The following is a 24,092-nucleotide window of genomic DNA, read 5'->3' as shown; positions in this document are numbered from 1 at the left end:
CCAGATAACTGCCGGGGGCAGGAGGGCCTCGGGGCTGAGGTCGGATTTTGCTCTTCCACTTACTGGGTGATGACTCTAAGCCTAGATTTTCTTATCTGTGAAATGGGTCCATTAATGGTACTGAAGTGCCTAGCGTACGAATAGCCCTGTGCAAAAGTTACAGTAAAAGTGATGGCTGTAATTAAAATTGTCCTTAACCAGTGACTCACGAATCCCTGGCTCTAGTCTGGTCCTCTCTGAGGACCTCTGAAATTGTGTACGTAGCCCCTTTGTATGGTCCACGGGCTCCTTAGACTCCAGGGTGCCAACTGGAACCCATTATTTTTATTATTCTCCTTTTCTGGTAGAATGGATACTCTGTGAAACGCTTCAATCCTGAGTGGTCCGTATTTGCAGTTTTACAAAATGAACACACTGATGTCACCACCAGCCAGCTCAAGATCAGAACGTTTCCCGCATCCAGAAGGTTCCCTCTGCTCTCTCCTGGTCACCATCCACCCCACACCCAACTTCATTCTTATTTCTGTTACCTTAGATTAGTTTTTCCTGTATTTGAACTTTCTGTGAATGGAGTCATGCAGCCTGTCCTTTTTGATTTTTAGCTGTTTTCACTCACACCAGCGTGTAAGATTCATCCGTATCTGAGGTGTGAAACTGATTTCTGGTTGCTGTATAGTATTCCACCGCGTGAATACGGCGCAGTTCACATCACTCCTGTCTGTTGATGGACATTTAGGTTGTTTCCAGTGTTTGCTATGAATAGTGCTGGTATGATCGTGCCCTTTTGGTGCATGTAGGTACACGTTTCTTTGGCCGTGTAGATAGTATCTAGGACTGCAATTGGTGGGTCACAGAGTATGTGTAGGTTCAGCTTATGTAGCTGTGAGCTTTCCAGTGGTCGCACCATTGTGCGATCCGTTCCCTGTCTTCCCAGCACGTGATATTGTCAGTTGCTTTAAATTCTATTCATTCTGGTGAGTAAGTAGTAGTACCTAATTGAGCGCGCATCCCCTCCATCCCCTCCGCCCCCACCCGCTCTGCATCTTAGTTCCCCGACCAGGGATTGAACCCGTGCCCCCTGCACTGGAAGCTCAGATTCTTAACCACTGGACCGCCAGGGAAGTCCCCGTGCCTGCATCTTAAGCACTTTTTTTCCCTCATTTTTTTAAGCTTTATTGAGGAATACTTTGCATCCTGTAAAATTCACCTAGTGAAAGTATACACTTCTGTTTTATGCAGAGTATAAACTTTAAAGTTAGGTGTCGTTTAAAAAGTCAGATGGTGTTAGCAGGATTATAAGGAGAACCAGCAGTCCCTTGCCTCCTGTCTCCCCATTCCTGATGCCCCCTTTAAATTCTCTTGGCGTTTTTCTTTTTTGGCCTTTTCATCCCTATTTTTCTGGAACCCCCTGCGTCTACTGCTAGTTACTTTTTAGATTTTGAGATTCTTTATTGACTTTTATAGAAGATGTGGATTTTGCATAGACCGTCCAAGTCTCTATCCTGACTCTCCCATTTATTAGTGTGAGACCGTAGGCAAGTTTCTTTACCTCTCCTACCTTGATTTTCTCATCTGTAAAATGGGGATAACAATTGTATCTACTTCATGAGATTGTTATGAGGATTAAATCATTAATACATGTAAAGCATTTAGAACAGTATCTAGAAAATAAGAAGCACTTAGTAAACGTTGCTTGTCGTTGTTGCCTCACGCCGTCCCCCACCCCCATTCCTCCTTCCTCTCTCCTCCCAGTATTTGTGGAATACAGTTTTGTTTTGTTGTTGTGTTGCTTTTTGTTTTGGCCGTGCCACGCAGCCTGTGGGATCCTAGTTCCCCCACCAGGGATTGAACCTGGGCCCTCCTGGACCCTCGGCAGTGAAAGCACAGAGTCCCAGCCACTGGACCGCCAGGGAATTCCCGAAATACAATTTTGTTTAGATCAGTTTTATTATTATGGCTTTGGATCTGTAAATGTTTGTATTTGAGCCAAGTGATACAATAAAATTCATTTCTTTATTTCCTTGAGTTATTAATTGCCTCTTTTTTCCCCCCATTTGCAGGGATTTCTTAGAATCTCTGTCCTCTCATCTCTTGGTATAGTTCTCATTTGGTTAGATCTGTTGGATGAGCTGCGTCTTTCTCCTCTTGGAGATTTCCTTCCTGCAGTTTTTCTTCTTCCTTCTCTAGTCTGGTTTGCCTGGTGGCTGGGCCTGTTCAGACTCACTGTCCCTCTGTGCTGTGTTGCATCTCCTGTTTCCCGATTCTCATTCCTTCCTCTTTCCTGCTTTCCTTGTTTTGGTGGAGCATATCTTGCAGTAGCATTCTGTGAAAGGATACACAGAAGGCAATTTTTTTGAGGCCTAGTGTACCTGAAGATGCCTTTATTTTACCTTCAGGCTTGACGGGCACCTTGGAAATCATTGGAGGAACTGCAACATCACCTTCCAAATTCCAGTGCAGCTTCTGAGGCTGTGATGTTATCTTGATTCTTGATCTTTGCACGTGAACTTTTTGTCTTCCCTTTTACAAACGCCTAAAATCTTCTAGAACCACGTAATAGTTATAGAGCACTGGCTCTGAAAGTCTTAAACATGCTCTTCCACTTGCCACATGGCCTTGGACATGTTACCTAACTCTGTAAGCTTCAGTTTTTTCTTTTGTGAAATGAGTAATAGTACTTACCTTTTACATTTTAAATGCAGACTTTTTGAATTACTATTAATTTTATTGGTATTTTATGGTTTGCGTCTCACCATTTTTGCTATTCTTTCTAGCGCCTCTGTTAGATAGTGGATCTCCTAGAACGATCATCTACTTTTCTTCTACTTTCTTTGCTATTTTCCATCTCTTTGTTTCTTCTGCTTTCTAGATGGTCTCAATTGTGTCTTCTAACTGTGCAGTTTGATTTTTTAATTAAGTTGTCATATTTTTAATATCTAGGAGCTCTGTCTTATAATCTGGATGCTCCTCTTTTTTTAAAAAATATTCGTTTGTTTTTATTTTTGGCTGCGTTGGGTCTTTGTTGCTGCCCGTGGGCTTTCTCTAGTTGTGGCGAGCGGGGCTACTCTTTGTTGCGGTGCGCGGGCTTCTCATTGCAGCGGCTTCTCTTGTTTCAGAGCACGGGCTCTAGGCGCGCGGGCTTCAGTAGTTGTGGCGCACGGGCTTTGTTGCGCCGTGCCATGTGGGATCTTCCCGGACGAGGACCAGGGATTGAACCCGTGTTCCCTGCATTGGCAGGCGGATTATTAACCACTGTGCCACTAGGCAAGTCCTTTTATTTTTTCAGCCGCACCCTGTTCTTGTTTCATGGATACATTAGTTCTCATCACTTGCAGGATATTATACTTTTTTCTGGAGTTCTCTTCTCTCAGGCATGGTCTCTGTTCCTCTGGGTCTTTTTTGTTCATTTGTCTTTCACGTTGGAGACTCTGCAGGGGTCTGGCTGGTTCTCTGGTGTCCCTTCATATTTAAGAAAGAGGCGCTAACAAGCTGATGAGACTGGGATCCAAGGGGGGGGGGACTTGCTGACCATTGTGGAAGTTTCTGACAGTGTCTGTAGGTCTTCCTTTCTGTCTTCCTCCGTCTCCCAGGCTGGAGTCCTGTTAACAGCCTCCAGGGAGTTTAAACTTGGCCGCCCCTCTTCCAAGAGCTGAGTGTACCTTTTAAGGATGAGGATTTGTACTCAGATCCCATTTTCACTTTGGTCCCCACACCAGCCCTGAGAATCCAGCCTAAGACCCTCAAGGGTTCCATTCATGCGCAGAAATGTTTCCTTTTAAAACCGTGTTACTGCCATTTTTGTGAGTGTTCTGACACCTGGGGAAGGATTTTTTTCTTTTCTTTCCTTTTTTGGCATGCGGGATCTTAGTTCCCCAACCAGGGATCGAACCGGTGCCCCCTGCAGTGGATGCGTGGAGTCTAAACCACTGGACCGCCAGGGAAGTCCTCTGGGAAAGGATTTGTCCTACTAGATCTCAGTGCCCTGGGAGCCGTCTGCCTCTCCTCCCCTGGCCCTGTGCCGGAGAGACCTGGTTCCTCTCGGTCTCCGCCTTCCCACTAGGACACTGCCCTGTTTTGGGCCCCTAGTTCCTAGAAGGCCCTCCCTCCATCCCTATCTCTACTTCCTCTAGGCCAGGACCTCCTTTAGGGGGAAGAGAAATCAATGGGGAAATCCTCTGTAATTGCTTTAGAATTGAGAAAGTCTGGAGCCCTGGGGCGAGGCCGGGGTGGATGCATTTGCATATCATTGGCAAGGCTGAGGCCTTGACCGCTCTGGGCTGCCTTGGGATCCCCTTTATTTAGATTTGAGCACCTACTTTGTGGTCTGGGTGTCTGGTGGGAGCAAGGCAAAGTCCTGGCCTACAGGGGGCCCAGATTCTGGGCTGGGGGAGGGGCTGGAGTTAAACCCAGATCGCCCTTCTCTTGCTGTGACCTCTGCTGGGGAGGAGCTGGGAGGTCTGGGCGGCTGAAAGGTGCCTGCTGGGATCCAACCGTCTTGGGGTGAGGGCTGGCTCCAGCGGGAGGGGAGGGAGGCTGGAGGTAGCACTTAGCCTGGAGGAGGGAGCTGGAGGAATAAAGCCCCTCGGGCCAGCCCTCGGGCCCAGCTGGACCCCTCCCCTCGTAGGTGGGCGGGGCAGGTCAATCTGGCCTGGTGGCTTCTGAGCCTCTGCTTAGCTCAGAGGAAGAACCTCTGCAGCTCAAGATTCTCAGCCACATGTACCGCACAGATGGGAGCTTGGGGACGTTGGCAGTGGCCACAGGTCCTGTGGCCCAGTCACAGCACCAAGAATGTGCGAAGTAAGCCCCCCACCCTCTAGCTCTGTCCCTCAGCCTTGCTGGTCTGTCTTCTTGTGTCACCTTCCTCGGGGAGAGGGGACTGCCATGAAGCGGAGGACACAGGCACGGCCCCAGGCACAGTTTCTTTCCTCTCTTGTCTGCCCTTCATCTTACTTTACTTTTGAAGGTGAGAGCTTTATTTTATTATTATTTTTGTTGGCCACACCTTGCAGCTGGCGGGATCTCAGTTTCCCCACCAGGGACTGAACCTGGGTCACGGCAGTGAAAGCCCGGAATCCTAACCACTAGACCACCAGCGAACTCCCGATTTTACTTGAGAGGAAAGTAAGGCTCAGAGAGGTTGTGTCACCTCCCCAAGGTCACACAGCCAGGAAGTGTGGGATCTAGGGGCCAGACCTGAGCTCTCTGGCGAGAAAGCCAGGGGCTGGGGAGAGATGGGGTATGAATGAGAATTTTTCTTTCTCTTTTCCTTTCTGGGCTCATTTTTATTTATTTACTTGTTTTTGTTTTTGCAAATTTTGTCAATGTGAGAGTTCCATGAAAATTACTCATGCTTGTGTTCAGATTGGCCTCCCTCTGCGCTCAGTTTTTTAAAGGATATTTTTTTATTGGGGCTTAAAGGACACACAGAAGTAAGCAGAGATCATAAACGTACAGTTTGGTTATTTTTTCCACAAACGGAATCAACCAGGTTAAGAAGGAAACCCAGGTGCCCTGTTCTGTCACCCTGTCCCAAGGTGACCCCAACCTGGTTTAAATCACCTGCTTTGAATTGTCTGTTGGTGCCCCTTCACGTTTGTGGAAGCATATAGTGTGTTCTCTTGGGTGTGAGTTTGTGAGATTTATCCTGCCCTGGTCGCTGTAGTGCCTTCTCCTTGCTGAAGGGGTTGCCTCCTGTGAGAACGTAACAATTTGTTTATCCAGCTCTTGTTGGACATTTGGGTTATTTTCCAGTTTTGGCGATTACTGGTGAGAAGATCTTTGAATTCCAATTTGCGATCTTTCTACGCAGACCTGCGAGGGCATTGCTGGGTCAGAAAGGTTTCTAGATTCTGCCAAACTCCTTGAGAATGGTTGTACTAATTTATGCTCCCTCTGACCATGTATTAATATTGTCCTGTTTTCCTTTTTGACACGTTAACCCTTCTGGTGGGTGTGCAGAAGTTTTCATTCGCATTTCCTCCATGGTTTATGAGGCTGAGTACCTTGTCATGGATTTACTGGACACTTGGACGTCCTTATTTGCCACTCTCCTGTTGCATCTTGCCTGTTTTTACATCGTGGTGTCTGCCTTTTGCTTGTTGATTCTCAGGCGTTCTTTATATATTTTGGATACAAGCTCTTCAGTGGGGCACAGATCTTTCTCCACGAGGTGGCTCACATTTCCATTCTCCTAATGGCGTCATGTGATGAATAGACATTCCTAATGTTCATGTACTTCAGTATATCAGTCTTATCTTTATGGTCAGTGCTTTTTTTTTTTTTTTTTTTTTATGGTCAGTGCTTTCTAATGTGGTCTTTAAGAAAGCTTTGGCTGCCCTTGGGTCACGAAGGAATTTTCCAGTGTTTTCTTCTAGAAGCTTTTGCCTTTTGCCTTTCTGCAGTGCACCTGGAAGGGATTTTTAGGTATGGTGTGAAGTAGGGGGGTCAAGATTCATGGCTTTTCCCGTATGGGTGTCCAAGTGGACCAGCAGTGTTTATTGAAAAGACCATCCTTTCTCTACCCCGTGCAGTGGTGGGCCTGTTTCCGAACCGTCCTGTCGCCATAGGCCTTTTCGTGTACCCATGTGCCGGTATCACACCAGCTGCATTACTGGTATTTGATAGCCTAAGTCTTCCCACGTTATTCTTGATCTTGAAGGTTGCCCTGGCTATTCTTGCTTTTCTGTGTTTCTATATAACTGTTTCTTTTAACTAGTACAATACATGTAAGTTTGCCACTGTCACCATTTTTACGTGTACAGTTCAGTGGCATAAAGTACATTGACATTATCAGTCAAGTCACCACCATTAACAGTCACCACCGTCATCTCCAGAACATTTCCATCCTCCGAACTGAAACTCTGTCCCCATGAAGCACTAACCTCCATCCCCCTCCCCCAGCCCCCACCCTCTACTTCCTGTCTCTATGACTCTGGCTCCTCCAGGGGCCTCCTAGAAGTACCATCATAACAATATGTGACCTGTGTCTGGCTTACTTTGCTTAGCATCCTGTCTTCAGGGTTCATCCATGTTGGGTCAGGGGTCAGAATGTCCTTTCTTTTTAAGGCTGAATGATATTTCATAGCATAAAGATAGACCGCATTTTGTTTATCCAGTGGACCCTTGGGTTGCTGCCATCTCTTCGCTGTTGTGAATGGGAATAACGCTGCTATGAACATGGGTGTGCAAAAATCTCGTCTATTTTTCACCCGACTTTCAATTCCTATGTAACTTTTAGAGACAGTTTGTCAATTTTCACAGCCCCTCCCCCTCCCCCAACCTTTGCCCCTACTGGGGTTTGGTTTGGGATTGCATTAAATCTCTCCATCATTTGGCTGCAGCGAGCATCCTAAGAAGTACATGTTTGCCCACAAAGGTGATTTCCTTGAGGGGGACCCCCAGAAGTGGGTCTGGGCTTTGCCAGCTTGCTGACTTGCTTTCCAAAAGCCGGGGATGGGTTGGCTGTGTCCTCACCCTCCCTCTGCTGCTCCACAGACCCCCCCCCCCCACAATCAAACTAAAAATATGCTGATTTGATAGATGAAAATGACATCATCCTGTCTCGGTACTTGTTTGCGATACTAACTTTTTCCTGAATTTGGTCATTATTTACTGTTCTTCATTTGTGAATTGCCTGGGATTCTGATTGAACGATAAGGCCCTTTCTTTAGGAGACAGGGCATTAACCCCTGCTCTGGCTTAGATGTTACAGAAATCTTGGGATGGATGGGAGTCTGAAGGTCATTTTATCCGGAGGGTCCTCGGACTATTTTCAGTGGCTGTCATGGAAACGGCCAAGTCACATGTCTGTGCTCTGGGCTAGAATGGGCTCTTTTCTTGGGTGATAACCCTGATCTGCTCATGCTGATGAGATGCTCTGATAGCCTTTGGTGGCTTCTTAAGGAATGCAGTTCCTTTGCGAGGCCAAAACATTTTCAAATAGGAAGGGAAAACACATTTGTCTCTTGTTTGGTTGTGGAGGGGTCTTCGGGAGTGAAGAGATGAAAACAGGGTCTCGAGTCCAGGTGCTGTGGCTGAGTGAAAAAGTGTAGTTCTGGAGTCAGAGCCTCAGTTTCCTCATCCGTAAAATGGACAAGAATCTCTCCCTCCCAGAGTTGATGGTGGGGGTGGGTAGTTTGTGGGGAGGGTGGCATGGGGGTGGTTGGATTAGAGACAGCATGAAGTGAAGCCTTGAAGCCCTACGCTGGCTGTGAAGTAGGGCCCAGGAAAGGCTCCTCTTCGTCCTTCATCGAGTTCTAACTGATCGTGACCTTGCCCATCCCTCCCATCCATAAATATTAATCGAGCACCTACTGTGTACAGTGTAGGTACACAGGGGGCACTGGGGATGGTGTAAACATACACTGTAAGGCAGGGGTCTGCAAACTGCCTCCGAATCTGGCCCATCTCCTGTTTTTTGTAAATAGTTTCACTGGGACAAAGCGCAGTAGTTTTAAGTATTGTCAGGCAGGCAGAATAGGCCTGCCACGCCTAAAGTATTTATTACCTGGCCCTTTCAAGAAGAATCTTGCCTACTCCTGTTCCAGTGGGTGGAGAGGGACAATAAGCAAGGAACTACAATAAAGGAGGAGCTAATGTGTATATGGTCTGATAAGTGGTGATAGGCACGGTGGAAAAAAGTCAGGAAAGGGGGTGGGGGTGGGGCAGGTTGCAGTTTATGGGGCCCTGGTGACGGAAGGCCACATTCGTTCCCTGTCACCTGGGCTGCAAGAGAAGGGAGTGAGGTATATACAGACGGGAGTATACAGATAACTTGCAGTATCTGGAGGGAGGAATGGATTCCAGGCTGAGGTGCAAAGGCCCTGGGGTGCAGCCCGTGGGGCTGTGCTGTCCCATATCCCCGCCTGCCCAAGCCTGTGATAAAGTCCTGTGAGTCCTTCATTGTTTACCAGACCTTTGTACCCACCATGATCTCATCCAAGTCCCCCTCCCCTCTCCCACCAGCGAGGACTTCAGGTATCTATTATATAGGCAGTTTCTAGAAGGAGCCCAGTGACTCCATCCATTACAGAGGCAAGGTTCCACTGACCGGCTAAGGCGGCCTCACCGTTGCCCTCTCTAGGGACCAGCAGGTGAGCGTTGTGCAGCCCCCTGTGGGGTTCATCCGGAAGGGCCTCATTCCCCAGCCCCCAGCACCTGGGAGCCCTGCCTGAGCAGTGAGGGGAGGAAGGAAGGAAGCAAACACCTTTTCAGGATTCGAGAGTTCTGCCTCCTGGTGACCTTGGCCAGCCTGGGAGTCGGCAGAGCCCTGAAGCCCTTCCTGTGTTCTCAGTGTGGATGAAGGAGGTGGCGATGGCTGAGAACAGGCTGGCCTGCACCCCTAAACTCACGGCTCTCTGCTGTGTTCCTGAGATGCAGTGCATGGGGTGGGAGGGCCTGGGATGTTGGCGGGTCCCAGCTTGGGAGGGCCTGTTAGCTCAGTCCTGGAGGGGCACAGGCGGGGTGGGGGGGTGCCAAGGCTGGGTGGAGTGGGGGGGCCCATGCCCAGCTCCCTGCTGCTTACATTCCCAGAGGGACCTGGCCCTCTCCCCCGGGCAGTGGCAGGGGCACGGCACGTTGCCCCATAGCCAGGCCTCGGAACCTCCTTTCTTGCCCCGGGGGCATCCTTCCTCTCTCACTGGGACCGGAGAAGGGGAAAACCATTTTCCAAGCGCCTTCGAGGGCCAGGCCCTGCGTGAGGGGGTTCCCTCACTCAGGGTCTGAGGGACAGTGGCCGGTCTGGAGCCAAGGGCCTGGCGTGCTGGGATGCCTGAGCTGAGGCCTTGCTGTGCAGTGTGCTTGTAGCACCAGCTGAGCGACTTGGTTGCCCCGGCCCGGTGATGCCAGACAGTCTCTCTGAGCCTCAGTTTCTTAGTCTGTAAAATGGGGGTAACAAGATTCCTTCACTCCCAGGGCTGTGGGAGGGTGAGCCAGGACGGGAAGGTGCCAGCCCGGAAACCTCTGGGCCCTGGGGCGCCCTGGGCAGCGAGGTCAGGGAGAGATGCAGTGTTGGATTCAGAGGCAGAGAGAGGAGCTTACGTGTTTTTTTGTGTGTGTTTTTTTTTTAAATTGAGGTGAAATTCACACAACGCGCAATGAATTATCTGAAAGCATGCCTTTCCGTGGTAGTTAGTGCATTCATCATGGGCAACCACCAGCTCTCTCTAGTGTCAGAATTAAAAGTTTTATTTTAAGGAAGGACAGATGGAATTTGGGTAGAGGTGATAGTCCCACTTGGACCCTGACCTGGAGCAGTTGCTGGGCTTCTTCAACCCCCAGGTCACGTAGCCATAAAGAAGGAGGCCCTTCATGAAGGCGTTTCAGGGACGTGAGTTCATTTAATCTGTGTCCACCTGGAGGGGAGAGATTGCTGTTCTCCTACTCTTCAGCCTGGGGCAGTGCAGTAACTCAGACTCAGGGAACCGTGGGCGTTGGGGCCAGGGTTTGATTTCCACTGTCCCCTGGGGACCCCCGCCTCTGTCGCACCTCTGTCCGTGGTGGGGGCCTGGCCTGTCAGAGGTCCCGTCTCTGCCCTGCTCCGGTTTCCAGCAGGGAGGAGCCTTCCATCCAGACTGTGGCTAAATTAAGTCTAAATTAATTAAAATTTAATAAGATTGAAGATGCGGCTCCTCAGTCTCACCAGCCCCACGTTTCAAGTGCCCAGTGGCTCCTGGAGTGTCCAGCGAATATCTGGAACAGGTGTCTTTGATTCACCAGGTTTTGGTCTGTCCAGGATGGCGGGCAGGCCGGTGGGAACGTTTTCCCACGGGGGATCCTGGTGGCCCTCGAGTGGCTACCCTGTAGGAGGGGTGTGGGCTGCACGGCTGGGCTCCGGGTCAGCCCTGGCTCTGCCCCTGGGCCAGGGCTGTGTGGCTTTGGGATTGTCCTCTGTGCCCCATGAAAGGCCTGTGGGAAGATTCCGTGAGCGTCTCCGTGTGAAGCCCGGTGTCTGTTGAAGTTGGGTTAGGTCCCCCTTTCTAATTATGAACAGTGGTACCTTATTACGGGTTCATTGTGTGCTCTAGGCTTGGACAGTTGTGGAGTGAGATACTCGCGTGGGTGGGCAGGTGGCATGGAGGCCTCTGGTCACCAGGGGGCGGCCTGGGACCAGGGAAGGAGGGCCAGGCCTTGACCTCAGTCTGTGTTGAGAGGGATGGAGACCTCTCCCACCCCAGGCTGTGCTGGAGGACTTCCAGCCAAGTCTAGGGAAAGGCGGTGGGCTCTGGCTGGACTGTCACTGCCCCCCAGAGCCCGGAGGCCTCCACCCTTCTCTGTGAACCCAGGAGGCCACCGCTGTGTCCCCAGGGGTGGGTGTGAGTGGAGGATGTGTCCCTAGACCCTGAGGAGAGCTCCAGGTACTCCAGGGTGGGGGGGATGCGGGGGTGTGGAGCTCAGAAGCAGTCCGGAGATGCCGGTGGGGCGGGGTCGGGGGGTCAGCTGCTTGTCTTCCACCCTAGGGGGACCAGGCAGGACGGCGGGAGTGGCACATGCGTCCTCAGGTGTCGGGAGCTGTGCTTGCCTTCTCTCCTCATCCTGACGTGTCCATCTGCTTTTGCCCTGAGAGGATCAGACACAGTGCAGTCACTTAGGCCAAGAGCTGATGCCTGCTGTGTTCCAGGCCCTGGGCACTGCGGGGGAGGCCGACTCCGCTCCTGGGGGACACAGGTCTACATTTCCACGTCGTCCTGGGAGGAGGGATTCTCTGAGGCCCAGGGAAGGCCCCGAGGTGGGAATGAGCGGAGGGGCCAGGGGGAAGGGAGTCCCAGCAACCAGGGGTTTATCTCGTGTGTCTGAGCCCTGCCCCTCCGCCAGGGGGAAGGGAGTCCCAGCAACAACCGGGGGTTTATCTCATGCGTCTGAGCCCTGCCCCTCTGCTGCCTCAGGAGCCTCATCAGGGGAGCGGGTGGGGACAGTGAAGTTGTGCAAATAAACGCCACTGTCCTGGGCCTGGCGGTGAGGGGGCTGGCACGCCCGTTTAACGGAGCTGCACACCGCTGCTCTCGGAGGGCCCAGGCCTGCCCGCCGGGCCCGGGGGAGGGAGTTCGGGCACCGTTGAGCCCCGTGGCAGGCGGGAGCTGTTGGCAGCATCCGGACCTGGGGTGCCGCTGGGCGGGTTTCACAAGCCCGGGCAGGGGCAGGCCCAGGGCAGGAAGAGCCCGCGGCTGATGTAAGCCCTTGCGCAAACCCCTGGCTGCCGCTTCCGGAGCCGGCCACCCGCCGCCCGCAGAGGAGGAAGCCTGGGGCCTGGCGGCCCGGAGGCCCCGCTGCCCGGGCTGGGGCTGCATGGGCCGACTGACCGGCCACCATGGCCCTGGGTCCCGAGGGCTTGGCACTGGAGTCCGGTGAGGGGGCTGGTGGGGAGGGGATGGGGGGCCCGGACGTGGGGTGGTGGTGATGCCACGTGGTGCCAGGTGTCCTCCCGTCGCTCCACCTGATGCTGGCCCCACTCTGGGCGACAGGGAGGAGGCTCTGCCCTTGTGTGCGCCCTGAAGGGCCTGGGGGGACGTTTGGGCCTCCTGTGCCCCCGGGGAGGTGGTGAGGGCGGGTCTGTAGGCCCTGCGTGGAGGGGGGACTCAGAGGGTGTGGGTGGGCGTCTGCGAGCCCCCTGAGGGCTGGGCTGGGGCCCTCTGGGCACCCGAGTTACACGTTGTCTGTGACCCCCAGCGGCCTGTCACTCTGGGCCGCTGCAAACGGCACCTGCATCACAGGGGCTTAGAGAGGTTACCTGAGGGGCACCCGGGGAGCTCTTACCTCGGTGGCCCGAGCTGGTGCCTTCCAGTGAACGGGCGCTGCTGCCGTTTATTGTGATTATTATTGTTAAATGCGAGCTGCTTCCTTCACTGCGATTCTCAAGGGAGGCGTTATTATTATCCCCATTTTGCTGACAAGCAAACAAGAGGCCAGGGAAGGGGAGCCCCCCCCCGGCCCAGGTCTCCTAGGCCTCCCCCGGCCTGTGAGCTGGGGGCCTGCCAGCGTCTTGCCCTGAAGGACGGGCATGTGGAGCTTACGGGCAGCACCCCTGGATGGCAGGAGGGAGGACACACCCCTGCGGTGGGGGCCTGGCCACATGGGGCGTGGCAGGGGCGGGTGCGCTTCCACCCAGGCCTTAGCTGGTTGTCCTTCCTGGCATCAGTGGCCCCCACGCCCCCATGTGAGGGACCCCAGTAGGAGGAGCTCTGCTCTCTGAAGGGACAGGCCTCCCTTGTCCACTGCTCTCATTCATTCCCTGATTCACTTGCTAATTCCCTGGAGTTCTGGGACAGGCTGCTGGGCTGCATCCAGAGCCCCCGGTCACCGGCTGTGGGATCAGGCACTTCCCGTCTCTGAGCCTCAGCTTCCTCATCCGTTAAATGGGCACATGGTTCCTCCCGCAAAGGGTTGGCTGAGGGGTTGGTCCGGGCCTGTCCAGGGCTGCCTTGGGGTCCTTGGAGGCCATTCTCCAGCTCTCAGAACCTGAGCCCCCTTCCACCTCGTCACTCTGTGGCCTCCGGAGGCCCCTGCCCCGCACCGAGCCTCAGCTTTCGGGTGCAGGTGGGGAGAACCATACCCCCTCTGGTCTGGGGATGGTAACGCCCTTCTGCCAGTGTCGGGTGCCCTGGAGGCATCTGGGCTCTTACTGGGTGGTTTTCTCAAGCCCTGAGTCTGGCTGAGTTGACCCAGGGTGGTCCTGAGTCCAAGGGGCTGGGGTGGGGCTGGGCGGAGGAGGTTTGATTGGTCTCCCTGCCAGTGTCAGCCTCGAGAAGCAGGGAGAGGCGGGGATCTCGGGGCGGTGGGCTGGGCGGCGGCGGCCTGGTGGCTGCCTGACAGCCCCCCTTCTTTCTGCAGGCGAGGCCTTCTTGGGCAGCTTTGTGGCCAGCGGGATGGGGCCCTCGGCCTCATCCCATGGGAGCCCGGTGCCCCTGCCCTCTGACCTCTCCTTCCGCTCCCCCACCCCCAGCAACCTGCCCATGGTGCAGCTGTGGGCCGCCCATGCCCACGAAGGTAAGGAGCGAGCCAGGCGGGCGGGCCGAGGGCGCTGGGCCGCTGTCCCCAGCACTTCTCAAGTCTGCCGCCTCCCCTCTGTCTCCACGGTCACTCCTCCATGCGGTGGCCTGCGGGGCCCAGCTCTGGTCATCCAGCCTCCCTGCTGTTCTTCAGATGCTCAGCGCTCCCTCTTGGCGCTGTCCCAGGGCCTTTACACGTGCTGTTCCCTCCACTTGCAGCCCCGCACCGCAGCTCACTGGCTATCTCCTGTTCCTCCTCCAGGGCTTGGCTCAAACACGCCCCCCACCCCACCCTGGTTCCACCTCCCACTTGTGATGACACATTCTTCTGTGTGCTTTTTCATGAGGTACCTGTTTCCCCACCAGTGAGCTCTGAGGGCAGGGTCTGGTTTGTTCTGCTGTCCGCTGTCTCCTCAATGCAGTCAGCTCGTCAGTGATTGTCATTGTGGGAGCAGTGGGACCAGGTGCCATTGGGCTCTCTTGTTGCTGTTCTGCGGTGACGCCCCTAACTGTGGGGAGGTCTGCCGGCTTGGCTTCCTGCCAGCCCAGAGCAAATCCTGGGCCTCCGTGGAGCCTCAGTTTCCCCTCTGTCAGTGAAGGAATGGGCCTGGGGGACTCTGAGTTCATCCTCCACCTTGGGCTCCGGTGGAGTTTAGATGCTGGGTGCTCGCTCACTCCTGCTGCCTCCTGGGTGCCCTGGGGTGCTCCCGGGTCGGGCGCCTGTTGCGGGTTCAGGCTCTCCTGGGCCTTTCGCCGCCCACTGTCTCCCTACTTCCTCTCTGTGCCAGTTGTCACCGAGTGCTTCCGTCCTTGTCCTGACTTGTGTGTGCCCCGCACGGAGGGGCGATCCTGCCTCTAGGTCTGGGATGGCGGGCAGTCCTTCCGGGCTGGGGTCCCATCTGAGCCTCCCGTTTCCACCAGCCCAGAGCGGGGGTGCTCGAGGGGCCTGAAGGGCAGAGGCTGCCTCTGGCGCCCGTTTGGCATCAGCCTGACTCCCTTTTCTCCTTTGCCGGCAGATACCGGTAATAATAGTAACGATAGGAAACAATGCAGTGTCCTTCCTATGCGCAAAGAACTGCATACTTGAGCTCACTTTACCCTCAGAACAGGCCGTGAGGAGGGACTATTATGCCCATCTTACAGATGAGAAGGCAGCGGGAACCAGTGCCTACCTAGGAGTGTTGTTTCAGTGATGAAGCGAGATAACATGTATCAGGTGTTCCTTATCGTCTTGTGATTGTTGTTAATGTAATTGTCCTGTGGGGCTGTGGGTGAAGATGTGCGCCCAGTGTGGCCAGGGACGGGTCCTGCATCTCTGGCCTCAGAGGGAGTGACTGGGGGGCATGGGGGACCCAAGTCCCTCAGGGATGGATCACCAGTGGGTCTGAGGTCCTGTAGGACCCACCGCCCAGGAGGAGAGGCAGGATCCTCCTCCATTGCCCCGGCACCTGCTCACCTGTCTGGCCTTCCGGGCCCTGGTGAATGGCTCTTGGGCCTCCATTCCTTGTGTACTCTTTCAGGCCTCTTGTTTCTTTCTCTGTGGCCTCCGTTTCCTGTCTTCTGCACCCTGTAAGGCCCTGGTTCTGGGGCATCACTGGTGGGGTGGAGGGGGTTGTGGGAAGTTAGGAGGACCCCTGGCAGGAGGAATTCTTTCCTAGAAGCACCTGCCTGGGAGACCCAGCAGCTGGAGATGCTGGGTAGGCTGAAGTTCAGAGAAGGCAAGAGACCTGCTTGGCGTCACACAGCAGAGAAGTTAAGCCAGTAAACCACTCAACTGGGTCCATGTTGGGCTGAGGTTAAGAGTTCTGGTGACCTCAGTTCAGAGCTAGGCTCCTCTGCTGGGGGACCCCGGGCAAGTGGGCCTCTCTGAGCCTCAGTTTTCTCATCTGTAAAATGGGGATATTAAGAGTATTTGCCTCACAGGTTATTTTCCTTTGAAATTTAAATAACAAAGGCAAAGCAGTTGAAAGGGTTTGGTCTGTGATTAGAACTGCCATCTATCTTCATCATCCTCATTGCCCTGCACTGGGTCCAATTTGATTCTCTTCCTGGGGAATTGGAGAGCCCTAGCCCCTGGGGGCTGCCAGGGACTGGAGTGCCAGGATTGGGAGGGGGTAATCCTTGCTGTGGGAGCTGGTGGTAGACCTCAGGGCTCCCAGCACCAGGGGGCTGACAGCCAAGACACGTTATTTCCAAGAAGCAGAGAGGGTGGAAGGAAGCTCCCGGTGGGAGGCATGAGGTGTCCCAGCTGGCTTCTTTTCTCTCTTGCAGGCTTCTCCCACCTGCCCAGCGGGCTGTACCCATCCTACCTCCACCTGAACCACCTGGAGCCCCCCAGCAGCGGGAGCCCCCTCCTCAGCCAGCTGGGCCAGCCCAGCATTTTCGATACCCAGAAAGGTCAGAGGGCAGGAGTGGGGAGACTGGGGGGAGCTGCGAAATGAGGTTGGGAGGGACCACTACCCAGTACTCCAGGCAGCATCTCAGCTGTGTTTCCCAAGCCCCCAGCCCCCAAGGGCCCCCACAGGCTTTCTGGGCCCACCCATAGCCTCCTGGCACCTTCTAGTTGTCCGGCCCTCATCTAATCCTGTTGGGCCCTCTGGGTAGCTCTTAATTCTGGCCTCTCCCCCTTAAACAGATGAGAAAACTGAGGCTCAGAAAGGTTAGTAGGTGGCCAGGGCGGGCTTTCAGCTTGGTTTTATCCATTTCCAGAGCCTGCCCTCTCCTGGGGCTGCGCTGTGCATGGCCCTCCTCCTTGCCCTGGGGTCTAGGGCACCCTTTGGGGCCTCCCTTCCCTCTCCCCCGGCAGAGGGGGCACTCGCTCACGGGCTGCGCTCTTTCTTTTCTGCAGACGGCTTCTACCTGCCCGCCCCTGGAGCTCCGGGTGCCCTGCACTCTCATGCGCCCTCCTCCAGGACCCCAGGCGGCCACTCGTCGGGCGCCTCGACCAAAGGCTCTTCTCGGGAAGGTCCAGCCAAGGACCGGATGGGCCGCGGCGGGGAGCCGCCCCCACTGTTCGGCAAGAAGGACCCGCGGGCCCGCGAAGAGGCAGCGGGGCCCCGCGGCGTGGTGGACCTGACCCAAGAGGCGCGGGCGGAGGGCCGCCAGGACCGCGGGCCCCCGCGCCTCCCGGAGCGCCTGTCGCCCTTCCTGGCCGAGCCCGGGCCCCCGCGGGCACCGGGCACGGCCACCACCGAGTCCAAGGGCAAGAACCCGCCGCCGCTGCCACCACCGGCGCTGAGCCTCTGCAATGGCGCGGGGGACGCGGGGCTCCCCGCACTGGTGGCCGAGGCGGCCCGCGGCTCTAAGGAGACCGCGCGCCAGGACGAGAGCGCACGGCTGCGGCGCGCAGAGGCCCTGCTGCCGGGGCCTTGCCCCTGCCCCTCGCCGCTCCCGCCGCCGCCCGTAAGCAAGGGCCCGCCTGCGCCCCCCGCCGCCTCCGGGGCCTTCGCCGCACCGCAGCCCGCCCCCGCCGGCGTCTACACCATCTTCCCCGTGGCGGCCGCGCGTGAGGCGGGCCGTGAGCACCGTGTGGTGGCGCCCACCTTCGTGCCTTCCGTGGAGGCCTTTGACGAGCGCCCAGGGCCCATCCAGATCGCGTCGCAGGCGCGTGACGCCCGGACCCGGGAGCGCGAGGCAGGCAGGCCCGGCGTCCTGCAGGCCCCGCCCGGCTCTCCAAGGCCGCCCCCGGACCGACCCGAGAGCCTCCGCGAGAAGAGCTCCGTGATCCGCTCGCTCAAGCGGCCGCCGCCCGCCGAGGCCCCACCGGCGCGGGCCGCGCGCTCCTCCCCGGACCCCCGGGCCTACCTCCCCGCCAAGGAGCTGCTCAAGCCCGAGGCCGAGCCCCGGCCGTGCGAGCGCGCCCCGCGCGGCCCCGCTGTCGCCTCCGCCTCCCAGCAGGCAGCCAAGCTTTTCGGCCTAGAGCCAGGGCGGCCGCCCCCGCCCGCCGGCCCTGAGCACAAATGGAAACCCTTCGAGCTGGGCAACTTCGCCACGACGCAGATGGCCGTGCTGGCCGCGCAGCACCACCACGCCAGCCGTGGCGAGGAGGAGGCTGCCGCTGCCGCCGCCTCCAAGAAGGCCTACCTGGACCCCGGGGGCGCGTTGCCCCGCGCCGGGGCCACCTGCGCCAGGCCGGGCGCCGACCTGCACGCCGCGGCCCACGGGCCGGGAGAGGCCTCGGCCATGCAGAGCCTCATCAAATACAGCGGCAGCTTTGCCCGCGAGGCCGTGGCCGTGCGTCCCGGCGGCTGTGGGAAGAAGAGCCCCTTCGGAGGCCTGGGCACCATGAAGCCCGAGCCCGCTCCCACGGCTGCCCCACGCGCCCAGGCCCGCCTCCCGCACCCCGCGGGCCCTGCAGCGGCTGGGGGCCGGCAGCTGAAGCGGGACCCGGAGAGGCCCGAGAGCGCCAAAGCCTTCGGACGCGAGGGCTCCGGTGCCCAGGGTGAGGCAGAGGTGCGACACCCACCCGTGGGCATTGCGGTGGCCGTGGCCCGGCAGAAGGACAGTGGCAGTGGCCGGCTGGTGCCTGGGCTGGCGGACCAGGAGCGTTCCCTGTCTCTGAGCAACGTCAAAGGTGGGTCCCGGGTCCCACCCCCACCCCTCACCTTTTCTTCCCCCTTCACCTCCCCACCTTTGCTCACTGCTTCTATCTGCCTTCTGCACCCCTCTCCCCCACCTTCCTGGTACTGTTTGTCCTTTATCCCCCTTGTGGGCTGTGGCTGCTGTTTAAAATTTATTGCTTTTTCTGTCACACATAGAAGAATGTGTAAAATGCAGGGGAGAGAAGAAAAGGGACCGTTAGATTTTTTCCACCACCCTGAACGCTTGGAGCTCTTTCCGCAGATGCATTTTCCCGTTTGATCTGCAGAGCCTCCAGTGCACTGTGATCTCGGGCCTTGTGTTTTTCCCTTGTGGGTGGGCTCTTGCTTTTGCCAACTTTTTGTAAGTATCATTTTTAATGGTCTTTGGTGTTTTGTCCAGAGCGTGCACCGTAGCTCAGTTAGCCGTTCCCTCGTGGCATTTTAGTTTTCCCTTCTCTGATGTTTTTGTGTTTAGGAAGTTACTTTGAATACTTTCATGCGTTGCGGCCTCACTGATACTTTGAGTCATTTTCTAAGAATAGATTCCTACGAATAAATTAGCTTTAAGCTTTCAATTCCAGGTCCTTGAGGGAGGTAACCGTGCCTTACTTCACCTAGTTCAGTGTTCCCAGTACCTAGCGCATAGTAGGTGTTTGGTAAGTGAGTGACTGAGTGACTGAGTGTGACAGATGGCAACTAGGGCCCCGGCATTCCTGTGGTCTCGACATTGAATGCCTTTGTGACTTCTTAGGTAGGTAAAGAGTTTATATGCTTGTTTGCAGTCTGTTTTGTTCTAGACTCCTCAGAACCGTATTTTAACGTTACTAAAGGAAACGCAAACAATCGTCGTTAAGCTCGGTGGGGAGGAATGGTGTGTTTTAACTATTAGTAAAGTTGAATATCTTCCCAGAACTCGGCTGATTGGTTGCATTTCCGTTTGTCCCTGGCGTATTTTGCCATTGGACTCCTTCCTGAGATTTTGGAGAGTTGCTATTTGCGGCATTTTGGTTGGAACTCTGGACTTGGGCTGCCCAGACAGAGCCCAGGATTGAGCCCAGGGCCTCACCTGTGGGTCAGGCCCCGAGGCTGCCCCGCTGCACCAGGCCGTGGTCAGTGTGTTGAGGTGTGGGCTGTTGGCAGGCTGGGGTAAGGGCCCCGGGAGGAAGGCTGTGTCCCGCTGCCCCTAGCTCATGTGACTTTTTAACAGTCGGCCTGGGTTTCCTCCCCGAGTCTCTGTCTCCGCCCCCAGTTCGCTCCCAGACGTGCCAGCTGCAAGCTCAGGCTTGGCTCACATCGCGGCCCCGTGCGACCGGCTTCCCTGCGCCTCCTAGATTCTCCAAGATACACAGGCATCTTGGGTGCACGTCCCCTGTGTCCCCGTCCCTCCCTGAGCCTGGCCCTCCTGCGCCCGCCTGCACTGACTCCTGCCTGGGCTTCAGCGTCCGTCCACAGTGAGCGGCCAGTGCTGCGTCCTGTCACAGCTGCTTCCTAGACCCGTAGCCCCAGCCCTGCTCTCCCAGAGGAAGCCTGGTAAGGCTCTAGGCCGCCCTGGGTCTCGCCCGGTCACTGCCCATCTGAATGTGCCGCAGCTGCAGAGGCTCAGAGCAAGTGATGTCCTAGGGAATGTTTGTTGAACTGAGCCCACTGTTCCGTGTGGAGCCCCCCTGGAGCCAAGGGAGGCCCGTCCTCGGACCCCAGGGGCTCACAGGAGGCCCTGCCTTAGTCTGGGATTCAAAGCCTGGGCATTGGCCCTTGGCTAAGAGGTGGCCGGCTGGGTGGTGGAGAAGCCTGCTCACTAGGTTGGCAAAAGATCTTTTGGGATCCTTTTTTTAGAAGAATGCTCGTGTGACACGATATGACACCCCAGTTAGGACTCACGGTCCCCAGAACTCATCCTGGTGCCCAGAGTACCTGGCCGTGCCCAAGGGACCTGTGTCCATGGGGTTGTGAGTGTGTGGGGGAGAATGTGTATGAGGGAGTGTGTGTGAGAGAGTGCAGGTGAGAATGTGTGTGTGTGAGTGTGTATGTGTGTGCAAGTGTCTGGGCGGGGGGAGGGGAGAGAGAGAGAGGATGGGGCAGTTTGGGATGAGACCTTCAGGAATTATTGGGCTGAGACTGCCTTTCTGTTTGCCGGTGACCAGTGGAAAGTGAGTGGAGTCTTACTCTCCTTAAAAAAAAAATGCCTGTGAGAAGTGGTGATTTTTCCCCAATCTGGACGACCCTGGGGGAGGGGAGAAGTTGGCATTACCCCAGCTGAGTGGTTGTTGCCAGCCCCGGGGCTCCTGGGTTTCCCGACTTCCCGGCTCCTACTTTGTGGAGTGAGCCCTCTGCCTGTCAGTGAGTTCACATCCGGGCTCTGCCCTTTGCAGCTGCGTGACCTTGAACCTGAGGCCTGAGTCCTCTGGCCCCTGGTGTCCCCATTTACTACGTGGCGCTAGGGAGGGCCTCCTCGTTCCCTGACGCCAGGTGGGCCGAGGCGCTCGTAGTAGGTGCTTCGTAAACAGGCCTTCCTTTTCTCTGTTCCCATTCAGGGCCTTAAGGGCTCAGAGCTTCTGCCATGAGCCCGAGATCCTTTTATGGGAAATGCCCCGAGGGCTCACCCAGGGTCTGGTCTGGCTACAGGGGTCTTGCACCCTGAGATGGATGAAGGGCGGGCTTCACGTACACCTGTGAACCCCAGACAGCAGTGCCCACGCCGAGAGGCCAGCAGACCAGCACCTTCCCTGCCGTGTAGCAGGGGGCCGTGTGCAGGCAGCCCCACGTAGCCCCGGCCACCAGCTCTTCCTGGTGGATCTCTTATTCTCCCAGCTTCACAGATGGGAGAGCAGGGCCTGTGGAGGTGAAGTGACTCGCCCTGGGTCACCCGGCTAGAAGAGGCGGGCTGAACTTGAACCCTTAAGCCCAGACCTGTGCCTCCCATCTCTTTGTCTTGCCCGTTACCACCTCTATGGTGGAGTCGAATTGGGGACCAAATCTGGGGGGCTCTGATGGTGCCCCCACCCCGCCCTGCTGCCCATCATACCGGGCAGAGCTGGGGTTGCATCGGGTGTAAGCGGTGGTATTGACCCCCAGTCTCTGGAAAGCACAGAATTGGCCGGAGTTGGTGGTCGCCATATCTGCAGAAATGCTCAGATGGAGTCTGGGAGGGAGTTGCCATGGGAACCAGGCCTTAGCCTGAGCCTCTGCCGTTACGGCCGGATTAGAGCATGTGACCCACGGAGGGGCTGTCAGTGCTGGGGACGTGGGCCCTGGGGCAGGGCTGCAGATGGGTGACGGCAGTAGTGCTGCTGTTTCACCAGTGCCCACCCTGTGCGGGCTCTGTGTGTGGAGGGGTGTGCACCCTGGAGTTCAGGAAGACCCGGTCAGACCGCGATGCTAGCCTGATGCCTCCTTGTCGGTCAGTGGTGTGACCTGGGTAGCTACCCTTCCTGTGCCTCAGTTTCCTCATCTGGGATGGGCTGAGGGCTGGAACCCCCCTCCTGGGTTGATGACCACTGAATGAGTGTGTGTATGGAGAGGGCCCTGGGCCCTGCTGGGCACACAGGCGGCTTTGAAATGTTGGACGTCTCCAGAGCTCGTGCCTCGAGGGTTGGGGTGAAGGGGTCCTGGGTGTGTGGGACCTCGGAGCAGCTGACCCTCTGCCCCACACGCCTCCCTGCTGGAGGAGCTGGTCCCTTGCCATCCTGGAGCTCAGCACAGAGAGGCGATGGGCCCTTTGGTTCGCTTGTCCACAGGGGGCTGGAGGGAGGTTGGTTTTCAAAACCTCAGTCAGATCATGTCTCATCCCTGCTCAGAGCTTCCTCTGGCTTTCTCCTTTTACCTTGAACAGAATCTCAGCCATATTCCCTTCCACGGCCTGTACCCCGCTCTTCACCTGCACCCTCTCTTCCTTATTACTCTCTTCAACCACCGTGGCCCCCTTGGCACGCTCCTGCCTCAGGGACTTTGCACCTGCCGTTTGTTCTGTCTGCATAGCTCACTGTTCCTCTAGCTATCCTCATGAATTCATTCATTCACTTCCCACGTGTTTGCTGAGCAGCTTCCTCTGTGTCAGGCATTGTGCAGGAGAGAGGTAGACAGCCAGGAGTGTGACTGCTCAAACCAGAGCAATGCACAGTCTGAGGAGGAGACAGACGGTGAACAACCAACAAGCAAAACAGCTGTGTGTTGTGCTCAGCGCTGTGAGGGAGACAAGGGAGCATGAGAGAGGAGAGGTGGTCTGGGAGGGCTTCCTGGAGGAGGTAGCATATGAGCTGAGCTCTTTCTGGGGAGGCTGAGTAGTACAGAGGAAGGGCACTCTGGGTGGAGGGAATAGCGTGTGTGGCCCTGAGTGTGACTGGAGGGCAGAGAGGCTGGGGGTACACTGGAGGGGACAGCTGGGCAGCATGAGTCAGGCCCAGGGGCTTGGTTCCATGGGGCTGGTCCTCCGTAGGAGGGACAGGTGTGAGCAGGGATTAGAGGGAGCAGGTTGGAGCAGGAGGACGAGGGTGGTGCCCCGGGGCGAGGTGGTGGAGGGCATGTCCCATTTCTTTGGAGATCAACTGTATTTGGAGGGAGCGGTCTGGGGCTCTGGCGTGAGTGACCCTGGGGGTGGTGGGTGCTCCCAGGTGGGCGGGCCTGCATACAGGTTTCTGGTGCAGGTGGCACCTAGGGTGGGAAGCCCCTGAGGGCCTGTGTGGTGACAGCCAGGGCAGTGGAGAGGCACCAGGCCTGAGGACAGAGGTCTTGGGGGCAGGCCACACTGCAGATGCCTGTCCCTTCTGGGGGCACCAGGAGCTCTGTGCCAAAGCCTGTCTGCCACCCCGGCGTGGCCAGTGGGCGGGAGGGTCTTCGGGGTTTCTGCGGGCCTGGGAGGCCATCCCTGCAGGAGAAGGAAGCTCAGACACATGCTCTGGTTTCGCAGTCCAGCTGAAGGACTCTGGATGGCCCTGCCTGAAAGCCCGGGATGGGAGGGGGGCCCACAAGCAGGGCCCCTTCCAGTCCTTCATAGAGGCGGTGGGCGGGCTCAGGGTCCCCTTGGATTTGGGAACCACATTGACACTGGAGGCCGGGACACCCTCACTGGGTCTCACCCCGAGTTGGCGCGGGCTTGTTCTCCCACCTCCCGCCTTTCCCCTCTGCTTCCTGCACTTCCTGCCATGTGCTGGAACAGTCGTGGGGACCGGGCGTTGGCTCAAGAGTCGGCTCAGGGCTTGCATGGGATGACTTAATGGATCACCTGGGACGCACCTGTGTGACCCACGGGGACCAGGTCGGCAAGAAGACTCCTTCGCCCACTCCCACCCTGACGGTGCCCCAACTCGCTGGCTTTTCTCTGCTTAACCACACACACTGCTTCCTTGTCGCTCCAGTGGCTTCTGGAACTTGCAGACTCGCCCCCGGTGGCCCCTGGCCCATCTCCAGCTGCCTCTTGGGATGCGACCCTCCCTGATTCAGGCTGCCTGCCCCCCCACCCCACCCTGTGTGCGTGGTCCATCGGGCACGTGGGCTTGTGTGGCTGCCCCTCCCCGTGGGCTTCTCTTCTTTGTTC

At 56.6% G+C, this 24,092-nt stretch overlaps 1 protein-coding gene across 10 annotated transcripts in view; it reads left to right on the top strand.

Annotated features, from left to right (window-relative positions):
* The window catches only part of TNRC18 (trinucleotide repeat containing 18), an 84,474-nt gene that overhangs the window by 8,055 nt on the left and 52,327 nt on the right, over positions 1-24,092 (top strand). For 6 of the 10 annotated variants that reach the window (XM_067705409.1, XM_067705411.1, XM_067705415.1 and 3 more), the window contains 3 exons: positions 13,825-13,980; positions 16,254-16,379; positions 16,831-18,555. In XM_067705409.1, the coding sequence (XP_067561510.1) occupies positions 13,825-13,980; positions 16,254-16,379; positions 16,831-18,555 (2,007 nt within the window). Of the gene's footprint in view, positions 1-12,203; positions 12,342-13,824; positions 13,981-16,253; positions 16,380-16,830; positions 18,556-24,092 lie in introns of those variants that run through there. The other 4 variants (XM_067705416.1, XM_067705417.1, XM_067705413.1 and 1 more) reach the window with 4 other exon arrangements.

This window comes from Pseudorca crassidens, chromosome 15, assembly GCF_039906515.1.
Source record: "Pseudorca crassidens isolate mPseCra1 chromosome 15, mPseCra1.hap1, whole genome shotgun sequence".
NCBI classification, from domain to species: Eukaryota; Metazoa; Chordata; class Mammalia; order Artiodactyla; family Delphinidae; genus Pseudorca; species Pseudorca crassidens.
Note: the sequence above shows the minus strand (reverse complement) of the source record. Positions and strands in the feature narration are given on the sequence as shown.